Genomic DNA, 13610 nt, shown 5'->3' with positions numbered 1-13610 from the left:
ACAGACTGCGAGCAGGAGAGGGACAGAGAGGGAGACACAGAATCCAAAGCAGGCTCCAGGTTCCAGGTTGTCAGCACTGAGTCCCACACGCGGCTCCAACTCACGTGTGGACGAGATCGTGGCCTAAGCCCAAGTCAGAGGCCCAACCAACTGAGCCACCCAGGCGCCCCAGGTTTTAGCTTTAATCTGAGTCCAACCAGCTACTCAGCGTACACCGGCTACAAGAGTATTACTCTAAATGTAATTTTTGAAACAAGTTCCTAAAATTGCAAACATGCTTGGATTCTCCACACAAAAATGTCACTACTGTGATGGTCTTAAACCTCCTAATTCTCAGCACTAAACATTCCAGAGATTGAGAAACAAATCCACCATGGGACACAAGCCTTCCCAGGTGGCCTCCAGATGAGTTAGGCACCAGAAGAGGACCCAGCCCTCAGCCCCCCATCACAGAGCAGCCATCCCACCAAGAGGACAGCCTTTGTCACTCTGGATACAAGAAATGTCTCCCCAAAGCACGTGGCTCAATGAACTCTTGGATGGATGTCAACAATACAGATCATTGCGCCTGAGGGAAGCTGCAATCTCTCATAGACCTAGGACTGTAAAACTAAAGTAAAACCCTGTTGGGGCACCTGGGCGGCTCAGCTGGCTAAGCGTCCAACGTCGGCTCAGGTCATGGTCTCACAGATCGTGAGTTCAAGCCCCGCGTCAGGCTCTGTGCTGATGGCTCAGAGCCTGGAGCCTGCCTCAGACTCTGTGTCTGCCTCTCTCTGCCTCTCCCCCGCTTGTGCACTCGTTATCTCTCTCTCTCTCTCTCTCTCTCTCTCTCAAAAATAAACATTAAAAAAAAAAACAAAGCTCACTGGTAGGTGTCCCGTGCAAAATCACTCCAGTGACACACAGCAGTAGACACACATACAGAGCTCTAGGGTGGAGGCAAGGAAGACCCCTTGGAGGGGCGACCTGATCTGGGAGGGGAAGGTATGAGAAGGGCCTGTGCAGAGTGTGCTGGGGCCGAGGGCATGTTGGGCACCACTCGGGATTGGAGAAGAGCCCAGACAGGCCTGGCCCCAAAGCCCTTCTTCCAAACACACATACACTCACCCCTGGAGCCAGGGCGCCCCACTCCAGAGCAGGACACAGACTGCAGCCAGAGATATGAGGACAGGCACAAGCCACTGACTTCAAAGTGGGTGCAGGGCCAGCAGCCCCACCGCCTGCAGCATAGAGTCCAGGCCTCTGAGGCTCCTGCCTCAGAGGCACCCTCTGAGGGTGGCCAAAGGGCCTCCTCCAAAGTGCCACCCTCCAGCCACACCTGCCTCCCCTCAGGGCCTGTCCTGGGACGATGCCCAAGCTCTACGCTGGCAGTCGTGAGACTGGACAATTACTGAACTCGACCTCCAGGTATTTTGTGCTTTCCCCAGCTGTGAAAATGGAGGTACTTCGACCCCCTCGCTGGGACAGTTTGAGGAAGGGAAGCTGAGGTCAGCTGAGCAGAACACCCAGGGCATCCCCACACTATCACCCCAACACTGCCCACTGCACTGGCATGCTCCCACTCACCCTGACACACCAGCTGTCCCCCTCCTCTGCGTTCGTGAGGCCTTGTTGTTCATCCACTTCCTCCAGAAAACCTCTGGCCCCAAGTCAGGACGGGGTGCCCCGTGCACTCATGGCTCCCTCCACCTGGCCGTCACCCAGCCCAACAGGCCATGGGTGTCTGCTAAGGTATCTTGTCAGCACGGTCCTGAGCACCAGCAATGAGAGCTCGGGCCACCAGGAGATGCCTGGGACCAGGGGCGACCACAGCACCCAAAGTCCAGGGAACTCAGGGGAGGGGGCACCGGGCCCTGCAGGGACCCCAGCCTGGGACCAGGCGAAGACAGAAGCGACAGATGCTGCAGCCCCGAGGTGGAAGGATGAGGACACACGGAGGCTTTAACACACTTTATGTGCACGCCCTCAGCAGCAGTGCTGGCGCCTTGCGTCACACTTCTCCAGGAAGACCTCGCACTCAGCTCAAGCTCGGCCCTGACCAGACTCCATGATACACGTGAGAAATGAGAGCTGTCCCCAGTCGCCAAAAAAAGGAAGGCTGTCATTAATATCCCCAAATCTTGGCCAGGCCAGACGCTGTCAGAGGAAGGATGGTGGCAGCCTCCCCGGCACAGGAGGGGCAGAGCCCAGCTCGGAATGGAAGGAGCAGGGCTCAGAGCCGGGGCTCGGGCAGCTGCGCTTGGGTGTCCCACAGAGCGATGAGCCGGTCGGCCTCCCTCCAGCCAGACAGCAGAGCCCCGTGCGTGGTGGAGTAAAACGCCCGATGTGTGGCTTCCCCTGCAAACAGGACCTGGAAAGAGAAGCCGGGGTTAACACGGGGCACAGGAGTCAGGCTGTGGCCACACGACTGTCACCGTGGCCACAGAGCTGGGGGCAAGGGCGTGGCTGTATTCTTCACTAATCCCACGGAGCCCCAAGACATCCGGAAACATGAGCAAACACGCCTGGAACCAAATGTTACTGCAAAATGGAAAATTCAACAGACCATTTGCGATGCAATGTTAAGAACGTCGCCCAAAACGCAGAGTGACAAACCAAAGAGATGGAAATTAGGAGGGAAAAAGATAAGAAAATTTGAGGACCAGTCCAGCGTCCAAACAACAGAAATCTCAGCAAGAAAAAGAGAAGAAAAAAGAACAGAGAGAAGAAAGCAAATCTAAGAGACTCTCCCAGCTGACAGCAGTCGCAGGGTGGAAGCTCCGTGTGGCGCGAGGCAAGGTGCAGGGTGGCGTCAGTGACCGCGTGTGGGGGGGTGGGGCAGGTGCTTGGTGAGAGCAGGGCCCTAATGTTCTTCCAAGCTTCCTAGGAGGTAGGAAAGAAAGGAACCTGAATGTCCCCGGACTCCCCCACTGCAGCACCGGAGAATGTCTTCCACACCTGAGGGCAGTGACTCTCGAACTAGGGTCTACACCCAGTGTGTGGCTCTTACACGGCTACAAGTTTTTGGAGACGCCTCCCACTGAAAGGTAGGCTCTGCGTCCCGCCCCGGGAATCTGGGCAGGCGTGTGACCGCGCTGGGCAGTGGAGTGTGGCCCAGCCGCACCGTCTGGCACCCAGCAGCGTCCTGCTCCCGGGCACACCTGTGCTAAGAGTCGTGGGCACCACGTGGGCAGCCTCATGAGGCTGCCATGCTGTGAGGAAGCCAGGGCCACACAGGCCACGGGCAGGCACTCCAGTCAGGGTCCCCGCCCAGGGCAGCTGTGCAAGAGAAGAGGCCTCAGATGACCCCCGCCCCAGCCCTGCGTGATCCCCGTACGTCGTCTTCCCAGCTGAGACCCCAGACATCATATGGCAGAAACACACGGTCCCTTGTGCCCACCTATAGGATCTGTCATCATAATAAAGTGTCTGTTTTGTACCAGTGGGTTTTAGGGTAGTTGGTTCTGTAGTGACAGGACTGGACCACCTAAGTATAAGGGTAGAAAAAAGACATTTCCACACCTGCAAACTTTCCCTAAACATTTACCTCCATGCACCCCCTCCTCAGGAAGCTACTGGAATAAATGCTCCAACACAGTAAGGGTGGGGCTGGGGGCAGGCAGGCAGGGTGTGGGCTCCGGGCAGGTAGGGCATGGGCACGGGGCGTGGGTGGGGGGCAGGCCACAGCTGTGCCTGAAGGGGCTGGAGCTGACTCTGGCCCGAGGGAAGGAAGCGGGAGACAATGTAAACAGCAGAACCCAGGCAAAGAAAATGAGCCTGCACACTCTCTCCCACGCTCACATACACGCTGCACACACTCACACTGAGAAACACGCTCACATCTACAAAGAGGCAGGAAAAGGAGCCGCAGCTTCCTTGCACCCAGGGGTGGACAGGGCCTCACCCAAAGTACTGCTGCACGCATGGGGAGCTGGGGGGCCCAGGAGTGAAGAGAGCTAACACCTTATCGGCCATAGTGAGAATTCAGTGATGCTTAAAAGTGAAAATTCAAGGAGCAACGTTATCAAACAAGCAAACCGAAAAGAGATCATAAAGCACATGGAAAACCGAACAGTGTTGGACAACATGGAGGAATTAGTGTAAATTCGTAACTGCGATAACGATGTTATAGTTACACATCTTCAGAGGGCGTCCCTCATCCTTTAGAGACGCACACGGAAATATGTGCAGGAAAATGATGTCACCTGTGGGGCACGCTTCATGATCACGGGGTGGGGGGGAGGGGGTGAGTGACCGCCGCCACCCGACAGCTCGGAAGTTGGAGATGGAGACCCAAAGGTTCCGCCTGCTTGCGCGCACATTCCAAGTGTTCCACGACTGCATGCTTTGGGGCAGGTAGACGCGTTATTTGGAGATGTGATAAACCTGGAGAGGAGACTCCGCCAGAATAGGCTGGGAAGGGGGTGTCGGGCCCTCCACCAGCCTGCTGTATCTCGTGTTATTTTATTTTGTTAGCCAGCACTGCCGAACTCTCTGATGCTTCAGTCTATGCGCATGTAGAATTCTGATAAAATAATACATGCGTAATAGTTCATAATTTCAAGAAGCCCACGGACTCCGCCCACCCGCCGCCTCACCTGCGCCTCCGCGCCGTCCGCAGGCAGGGGCTGCGCCAGCAGGTCCACGTCGTCCCCGGAGCTGCCCACCGCCACGTAGCTGTAGGAGCCCCTGGTGTACGGGGCGCTGTGCCAGCGCGAGCGCAGCACGCTCCTGGGCGCGGGGAGCTCGGCGTTTCCTGAACCCAGAGACACGTGTTACCCCTGCACCGCGGGCCGCCTGGCCCCGGCCGCTCTTCCATTTAAGACCCCGCAGCTGGAAAGTCAGGAAACTACCCGGAACGAAACCCAAGCCACGAATGTATTCATCAGAGGGCTGTCTCTGTCTTACCCGCTTTGCTTAACTCAGAACCCCCGGAAACAGAAAAAAGAAGTGGAAAGTGTTGGCAAAGCCATTTCGGTTCCTCAGAGATGAACACTCGAGTGACCCCACTAACAGAAGGGAGGACTGTCCTAGAGGCTCACAGCTCCAAGTTCAGTTCTGCACAGCTGGTGCCCTGGTTGCCCTACAGAGTTCACCAAGGGGCCCAGGTGGTGCCCTGGCCGCACGCGTGCTCGGTACCTGTCACCCTGCGGAGCACTTGGGTCAGAGACAGAAGCACTTCCTCGTCGGACAGGGTCTCCATAAACTCGGACTCCAGCCCAGCGATGAACCCACAAAGGACGTGGGCAGACCTGCGTGGGGAGACACACCCCTGACACGCCTGGCCACCGGCCAGCTGTGGCCACAGTCACCTGTGCCGGGCAGTTCTGCAAGTGTGGGCCACAAACTCCAGGGTTCTGTGAGGTCAGAGCTCGTTTCACAGGGCGCCTGGGTGGCTCAGGCAATTAAGCATGGACTCTTGTTTTCCCTGGGGTCACGATCTCACGGTTCGTGGGTTCAAGCCCAGCACCGGGCTCGGTGCTGACAACTCAGAGCCTAGACCCTGCTTCAGATTCTGTGTCTCCCTTTCTCTCTCTCTCTCCCCCTCCCCGGCTCACTCTCTCTTTCTGTCTTTCAAAAATAAATAAAATGTTTTAAAATTTTTTTTAAGAAATACAGTTATTTTTCATTTAAAAACGATATTTATGTTAACATGGTATAGGCTTACCATTTAAAAATAACAATTTTTAAACTTCTCCGTTTTAATCTCTAATGTGGTAAATGCACAGATACAACCACATAAACAAAAGCTCTTTGGGATCTTCGATACTTTTAAAGAGTATAAAGGGGGTTCCTGAGACCACAAAGTGTGAGAGCCACGACGTGTCCCCAGGACTCTCATCCCCACCAATGTCCTGAGCACAGAGCACAGGCCAGAGAGCCAGGCGTAGGGAAGCTGGCCGGGCCCCCCAAGCCACCGCTCCACCACCCATCCACACAACCACGGCCACATTTCTGAGCCCTGGAGTCAGCTTCATCCTCGGTGCAAAGGAGACATGCAGGGTCCCTCGTAGGCTGGAGGAGCCCGTACATCCTACTCTCATGACCACTGGGGATGCTCTATGCCGGCAGGCATGCCTGTGTTTTGTCCTCCAGGCCAAGACCATGGTCCCCGATCCCACCCCGTCTGTGTGGAAACCGGACCACAACATACTAACCACGTCTTTTGATCTTGCTGGAAAAATCAGCCCCCCCCCCCAAATTATTCATGGTCTTATTTCTGAGTAAACGCCGAGTCCAGAGTTGCCACATTATTTATGTTTTATGGCTGGGCCACACAATTTAGCCACCGATGGGTCTTTGATTCCATGACTTGTAAGGGTATGTTGCTCAATTACTGCAACAGGTTTAAATACTGTCTTCCAGCTCCAGACACATCCATGTTTCAAATTCCTCCTGAACCCTACACGCCCCAGCTTCCTGGAGATTTCGGGAAATACTTTCTTACTGATGGAACATTCCTGCCAGGCCACGGGCACATTCCAGGCCCCCAGGCCCGGAGATACGACCAGCTGCACACAGCAGGCTTCTGTCTGTCCCTGCAGGGTTGGCCCCCTGGGGTCTGTCATCAGGCTCCGGCTGCCCTTGGGATCCCACCCAGAAATCCTCCAGAAACGCCTCCCAGCGAACCAACACACCGCTGATTCTCAGCCAAACTAAGGCCAACGAGCCAGCCCCTGCAGAGCTCACACCTGAAGCCTCCTCAGAGAAACTCAAGAAGCGTACGTACTTGAAGGAAGGCAGGACTAAAAAGCCAATAAGCTTCTTGAACCAGGCGTGCTGGAGCTCGGAGGTGCCGTCCTGCAGGGGCGACGTGTCTTCCCACACCACCTGGATGAACTGGCAGTCTGGCTCCCAGAAGGGCTCCTCAAACTCCAGGAAGATTTTATTGTTGGTCCCAAAGCCTATTTTCCTGATCGCTTCTGCCTTCTGGGTGGGCAGCGGGGGCTCAAAGAAAGTGTCCAGACGTTCTTTAAGAAAACCTGGAATTCATAAGTGGACCCAACTTACACCACATCTCTTAACCTGGAGGCGAGAGTCACACCCCGACCCCCGTCAGAGGAGTCAGAGAAGAGGCCTCCAGGGACCCACACCAGCCCCAGCTCCACCGGGCCCCCAGACGCCGGGCTGGCTCTGGCCATCTCTGGACTCAGCCGCAGCGAGCAGCACCACCATGGAGGGGCACAGAGGGCCCCGTGGCCAGCTGGTCAGGCAGGGGCCGTTGGCACACCCCCGAACCGTTCTCAGGACAGTTTCCCCTTCTAAACCTTCCACCTCGCGACGTCTACAGTCCACGCTGACGTGGATTGGTTTGGAGGAGACAACAAACAGGCTTTATCCAGAAGCTACAGAAAGAGTATCCGCATGACAAAAAATTATGTCTTGCCCAGAGTCAAGCAACCAGGTGAGATGTCTGCAGCACAAGCCAATCTCCTTAAGACAGAGATATCTTGAAAGGCAGTGAGCAAAGGACAAACAGCCCAACAGGAAGCAGATCCACAGGGGGGTCACGTGGCCTCCGCCACAGTCCCTGTCTGCCCAGCAGTTCCTCTACTGCAATCCATGCCACAGATACGTTCGCACATGTGTTTTGTTCGTTTTGTTTGGGAATTTTATTTGAGAGAGAGGGAGTGTGTGTGTGCGTGCATAGGGGAGAGGGACAGAGGGAGGAATGGAGAGAGGAGGGAGGGAGAGGGAGAGAAAGAGGGGAAGAGAGAGAGAGAGAGAGAGAGAGAGAGAGAGAGAGAGACTCAAGCAGGCTCCACACTCAGCACAGAGCCCGACACAGGGGTCCATCCTACGACCCTGGGATCATGACCTGAGCCGAAATCAGGAGTTGGATGCTCAACCAACTGAACCACCCAGGCGTCCCACACAAGTGTTTTTAAATGCACGTGGGAAACGTTACGTAGAACAGAAAAAGTGAAAATAACCTAAACTTCCACCGATTTTAAGTAATATTGAGTAATGACATCTTCAAATAAGAAATAACTATGTGGCTATGTGACAGGTGTCCTGGCTCCTTGTGAACAATATCAACATTCACAGTAATGCACCTGCTGATTATAGCAGAGGCTCAGTTAGCACACACCACAGCAGTGAATGAACACAGACATTGGTGGGGGGAAAAACCCATGTCACGGATCTATATGTGCTGAGTTGGAAACACGGACACAAGTTGTATTGACCAAAAAGACAGGGTTGGCAAGAGAGGAGCAGCCGAAGACTATGCTAATATGTCCAGTACGATTCCACATGTGGGAGAAAGGACTAGGTGGTCAGCAAGCTGCGTCCTGAGGGACCCCAGGGCGCAGGCTGTAGCCACCGGGCTGGGGGGGGCTCTTCATCTTACAGCAGCTCTGGCTTTGCTAGGCTGGTGAACTTGGACAACTAAGTGTGGGGAGTCAGTGAGATAGCACAGACACGGCGTGGCTCCCAGCCACTCCCATCCTTTGTCGAATTTCCAACTCCCACCAATGGCTTCTGTCTAGGGCGTCAGATCTAGAATTAAACGGAACCCTATACTTGACTCCTTTCTCAATCATACAAGGACTGAACCTGAGACCCGGCTGTCACACCCTTTGCCGTGTCCAAGAAAGCAGGGTTTGGGGAACCCCTGGAGGCAGTCCCAACCTGTCCATAAATGACCTCTGAAGAAGCAACACGTGGGCTTTCTCTTACTGTGAAACTCAATTCCAAAGCATGCAGTTGCTACAAAACACATTAGAATAATCCTGTCCAGGACTACAATGAAAATACGAACTTAGCGGCCGAACAAACACCACAGAGCCAGCTGAGGTGGGAGAGAGCCAGAGGCCGGGGCACCTGGGATGGGTGACCAGAGGGAAACCTGTGGGGAAAAGCAGCTTTACCTAAGGGCACAGTGACAATGACATGATGTGCAGGGAAGCAGCCTCCGTCCTCACACTCCACCAACACCGGACACGTCTCCCCAGGAGAAGAGGCTTCCCGGAAGGACCCATTCCAGTGAATGGTCTTCACAGGCTTGTTAAAAACTACCACGTCCTCGGGCAAGGAGGCCATTATGCGGTTTGTGAGCCCCTGGTAGCCCCTAGGAGAGACAGAAGCGCTGGTGTCTTCAGAGGAAGCCGCTGGAGGAAGTGCCCTGCAGGGAAGGAGGGAGGAGGGCAAGGGTTCCCCCCACCCCTGCCCCTGGTGGTTTCCAGTCCACCTCAGTCGGGGCAACCAGGAGGAGTCCACGAGCATGAGCAAATGGAGGCAATCGTGGGAGAAGGCCTCCTCCCTGCCCGGCCTGGCCCCCTACTTCTGATCACAGATGCCCTCCTCTGCCAGGAACCTTGGGGTGAATGCCCGGACAGCCCAGGCAGACAGAGCCCAGATGGACAAGCCTGCGAGGGTCTCTGGAATGCTGGGGGGGGGTGGGGGAGGGCAGGACAGCCACCCACCACAGGGGTCGGCTGTCTGTCCATCACAGGGGCTGAAGCCTTCACACAGCACTTAGCACATAAGGGGCCTCGTAAACACGGGCAGAAGAAAGATCTGTGAGACGCACTGCCTTCTTCTAACCACCTTTTCTTGAAAATAATTATTTTTCCTAAATGAGCAAAACTAGAGAAACAAGGATCTCTCTAAAACAGGGAAGACTAATGTCCCCCTGACCCTGTCACCCTCCCCTGCTTCCCAGCTCAACCTGAGGTAAATGGAAGAAGTCCCAGGGTGTATGGAGCGGGCCTGGGTGGGTGGAGGGACAGTGGGGGACATGGGGGCCTGGGTGGGTGGAGGGACAGTGGGGGTACATAGGGGCCTGAGTGGGTGGAGGGACAGTGGGGGGACATGGGGGGCCTGGGTGGGTGGAGGGACAGTGGGGGACATGGGGGGGCCTGGGTGGGTGGAGGGACAGTGGGGGGACATGGGGGAGCCTGGGTGGGTGGAGGGACAGTAGGGGGACATGGGGGCCTGGGTGGGTGGAGGGACGGTGGGGGGACATGGGGGCCTGGGTGGATGGAGGGACGGTGGGGGGACATGGGGGAGCCTGGGTGGGTGGAGGGACAGTAGGGGGACATGGGGGCCTGGGTGGGTGGAGGGACGGTGGGGGGACATGGGGGCCTGGGTGGATGGAGGGACGGTGGGGGGACATGGGGGGGCCTGGGTGGATGGAGGGACGGTGGGGGGACATGGGGGCCTGGGTGGGTGGAGGGACGGTGGGGGGACATGGGGGCCTGGGTGGATGGAGGGACGGTGGGGGGACATGGGGGGGCCTGGGTGGGTGGAGGGACGGTGGGGGGACATGGGGGGGCCTGGGTGGGTGGAGGGACGGTGGGGGGACATGGGGGAGCCTGGGTGGGTGGAGGGACAGTAGGGGGACATGGGGGCCTGGGTGGGTGGAGGGACGGTGGGGGGACATGGGGGCCTGGGTGGATGGAGGGACGGTGGGGGGACATGGGGGGGCCTGGGTGGGTGGAGGGACTGTGGGGGACATGGGGGCCTAGGTGGGTGTAGGGACTGTGGGGGGACATGGGAGGGCCTAGGTGGGTGTAGGGACTGTGGGGGGACATGGGAGGGCCTGGGTGGGTGGAGGGGACTGTGGGGGGACATGGGAGGGCCTGGGTGGGTGGAGGGGACTGTGGGGGGACATGGGGGGGCCTGGGTGGGTGGAGGGACTGTGGGGGGACATGGGGAGGTGGAGGGACAGTGGGGGACATGGGGGCCTGGGTGGGTGGAGGGACAGTGGGGGGACATGGGGGGGCCCGGGTGGGCGGAGAGACTGTGGGGGGACATGAGGGGGCCTGGGTGGGTGGAGGAACTGTGTGGGGACATGGGGGCCTGGGTGGGTGGAGGGACTGTGGGGGACATGGGGGGGCCTGGGTGGGTGGAGGGACAGTGGGGGACATGGGGGGGCCTGGGTGGGCGGAAGGACTGTGGGGGGACATGGAGGGGCCTGGGTGGGTGGAGGGACGGTGGGGGGACATGGGGGAGCCTGGGTGGGTGGAGGGACAGTGGGGGGACATGGGGGGGCCTGGGTGGGTGGAGGGACAGTGGGGGGACATGGGGGGGCCTGGGTGGGTGGAGGGACGGTGGGGGGACATGGAGGGGGACTGGGGGGTGGAGGGCTGACTGGGCGGGTGGCGCAGGCACATACCCAGGAAAGGTGCAGTCCAGCCCCGGCAGCACGGTGTATTCCCCGAAGGGTGCGAGGGCCACCAGGTCCATGCTGTGGGTGCCGCTCACACAGCACTCCACGTTGAAGAAGCTGTTGAGGATGGCCAGCTTGAGCTTCCTGGTCTCCTCGTCCTCCGTCCAGCCAGCTGCATGCTGACTGATCTCCCTCTTCAGGTACTCCCCGACACTGGGCACTGGGGCGTCCGGCAGGTGCAGGAACTCCCGGGTCTGGTCGATGAGCCCATAGAACAGACCAGCCATCTCCACCACCAGCTCATGGCTCACACTTACCCCAGAGCTAGTGTAGGACACGGAGGGCAAGCCCAAGTGGCCCCCAGTCTCAATCAGCTGGTTCTCCTCTGACAAGTCCTTTTCCTCCAGCAGCTGGTACCTGGCTGCCAGCTGGAAGACGGGGTTGCCCTGGGAGGGCCCGTGGATCCAGTGAGCACCTAGCTCTACCACGCCACCTGGGAAGGGCAGGAGATGCCACCTTGAGGTTCTCTCTCCACAAAGGCCACCCTTGAGCCCTTCTCCTGGACCACACGCAGCCCTGCCCTCCCCAAATAAGCTCTGAAAACCAGCCCAGGGCCATAGAGTCCCTGAAAGATTACAGTCCTTCATGGCAGCACCTGCTCAGACCTGGTTTAAGGGGGACACTTGAGGAGGGGGTGCTGGCCTGCGCCTGCCCTGGGAGGACACGTGGTGACCAGGCATGGGGGCAAAAGGGACACCTGGGAGTGGTCCCGAGGCTGGGGGGGGGGGGGGGCAGAGGGGGGAGGGGAGAGGTGGGGGACGGTGCTACTTGTGGGACACAACGGGGGCGACTGCAGAGACATGGGTTACCCTCCCCCGCAGGGGCAGGCCCTGCCAACCAGGCAGCTGAGTTTCGGGGACCATTGAACTTTGGCTGATTAAGTGGGGTGGGGCGGAGATTCACTCAGGGGACCAGGTAAGGCTTCTGAGTCGGTTAACCCTGGGCGCAGGCCGGACCAGGAGCGGCAGAGCTCGGGCGACACCCGCTGGGTTCCAGAAAGGGGGTCCGGAAAGGGGTTACGAGAAAGGCCGTTACCGAAGCTGCGCTCTGAGCAGATGCGGCCGCCGGCGCGGGAAGTGGCCTCCAGGACCCGCAGCCGCCGGAAGGCCGGGTGGCTGCAGAGCCTTTGCGCCGCCCCCAGCCCCGCGATGCCACCGCCCACCACCAGCACCCGCGGGCCGCGACCCGGGGCCTCCGCGCGGCCGCCACTCGACTCCATCGCGCCGTCCCGAGCAGTCGCCGCGCGTCTCCGCCGCTCTCAAGTGCGGAGAGCACCCAGAGGACCGGAGGCGGGGCGAGGGGCGGGGCGAGGGGGCGGGGCGGAACTGGAGGTAAATGGAAGTTGGAGTGGGAGTGGGGCGGGGTGGGGCTGGTGGAAGCGCGGCGCGCGCGGTGGGCGCGGTGGGCGCGGTGGGCGCGGCGCGGGACTGCAGGTGGATGGGGGGCGGGGGGCGAAGGGCTGCGGGCCGGAGGCCAGAAGGCGTAGGCCCGGAGGTGGAGCAAGGAGCCAGGGGCGCGGGGCGAGGCCAGGCTCAGGCGCCAGCCCCACCACGAGACCCTGTGGGCTGGGCTCAGGGTTCCCGGCCATGTTGGTGGCGCAGAAGTGCAGGCCGGGCAAGGGCGAGCGTGGCGCCGCCCGTGTGTGTCTCCAGCCCGGTTGCAGGCGCCGAAGCCCCGCTACTGGGCCGTGTGGGCGAGTGTCCCCACGGGGGGAGGATGCGGCCGGCGGCCGGCCAGGTGGCTCGTGTCTCCTTCCCAAGGAGACGTGGGAAAGGCGACCAGGAGGCGGAGGAGACGCCTCTCTCCTGCCTCGGAAAAGCAGGTGAGCGCCTTCACCTTGGGGCGTCGTGGAGCCCGTAGGTGGAAGTCGAGGACGGCCGTGACGTCAGGGTGGGACCGGGAGAGCTTAGCACGTACAAAGCGGGACTGCGCGACAGTCTTTCGGCGACGACACTGTTCTGTGTGTACGTGGTCACGTGTCTTTATACACACGTGTACCACACATCAAGTACGAACTTCAAGATGTACCAAGTTCAAGATAAACGAAGGTAAGTGAAGAACTTTCTAGCACTTTCCCCCTCCCCCCACTGGTCCCAGAAGCCCTTTAGTGCTTAATCAAGCATACCGGCCTCTCTAGAGAATTCCCCTAGTTCAGGAAGGTCTTGCAAGAATTAGAAAGTTCCTGCCCTCTGCCCAAAACTTTCCTGTAACCACGTGTTAGCGCATGTCATTCCTTCTTAGCCACGCACTAGTCCACCCGGAGGCTTCCATGAGCTTTCTGTGGCCACCTGTGCCCGCGGGCGAAGGTGGCCAGGGACAGGAGGCTCTGCAGGCTTCAGCCGCGAACTCCTTGGTCAGCTCCAGTCTGGGCGGATGGTCTGTCTGGGTTTCCCCCGTCCATCTCCGGAAGGATTCCCTTCTCTCCACCTGTGCTGGCCCTCTCCAGCCATCTGGT

General features: G+C 58.8%; 1 protein-coding gene across 1 annotated transcript; it reads right to left on the bottom strand.

The window, feature by feature from the left end:
- Positions 1 to 1937: 1937 nt before the first annotated feature.
- Positions 1938 to 12435, bottom strand: PAOX (polyamine oxidase). The gene is made up of 7 exons (XM_042908611.1): positions 12191 to 12435; positions 11102 to 11588; positions 8853 to 9052; positions 6710 to 6962; positions 5119 to 5231; positions 4578 to 4735; positions 1938 to 2350 (listed from the first exon to the last, which is right to left on the bottom strand). The coding sequence occupies exons 1-7, from the start codon at positions 12372 to 12374 to the stop codon at positions 2213 to 2215; spliced, it is 1533 nt and encodes a 510-aa protein (XP_042764545.1). The 5' UTR covers positions 12375 to 12435; the 3' UTR covers positions 1938 to 2212.
- Positions 12436 to 13610: the final 1175 nt, after the last annotated feature.

The sequence above is a fragment of the Panthera leo genome, chromosome D2 (genome assembly GCF_018350215.1).
Source record: "Panthera leo isolate Ple1 chromosome D2, P.leo_Ple1_pat1.1, whole genome shotgun sequence".
Taxonomy (NCBI): domain Eukaryota; kingdom Metazoa; phylum Chordata; class Mammalia; order Carnivora; family Felidae; genus Panthera; species Panthera leo.
This window is presented reverse-complemented; position numbering and strand designations above follow the sequence as displayed.

Coding starts and splice junctions, on each gene's coding strand:
- PAOX (XM_042908611.1), bottom strand. CDS start 12,374: ATGGAGTCGAGTGGCGGCCGCGCGGAGGCCCCGGGTCGCGGCCCGCGG. Junction 11,589..12,190: donor CTGCTCAGAGCGCAGCTTCG/GTAACGGCCTTT, acceptor TGCCCTTCCCAG/GTGGCGTGGTAGAGCTAGGT. Junction 4,736..5,118: donor AGTGCTCCGCAGGGTGACAG/GTACCGAGCACG, acceptor CTCTGGGTTCAG/GAAACGCCGAGCTCCCCGCG.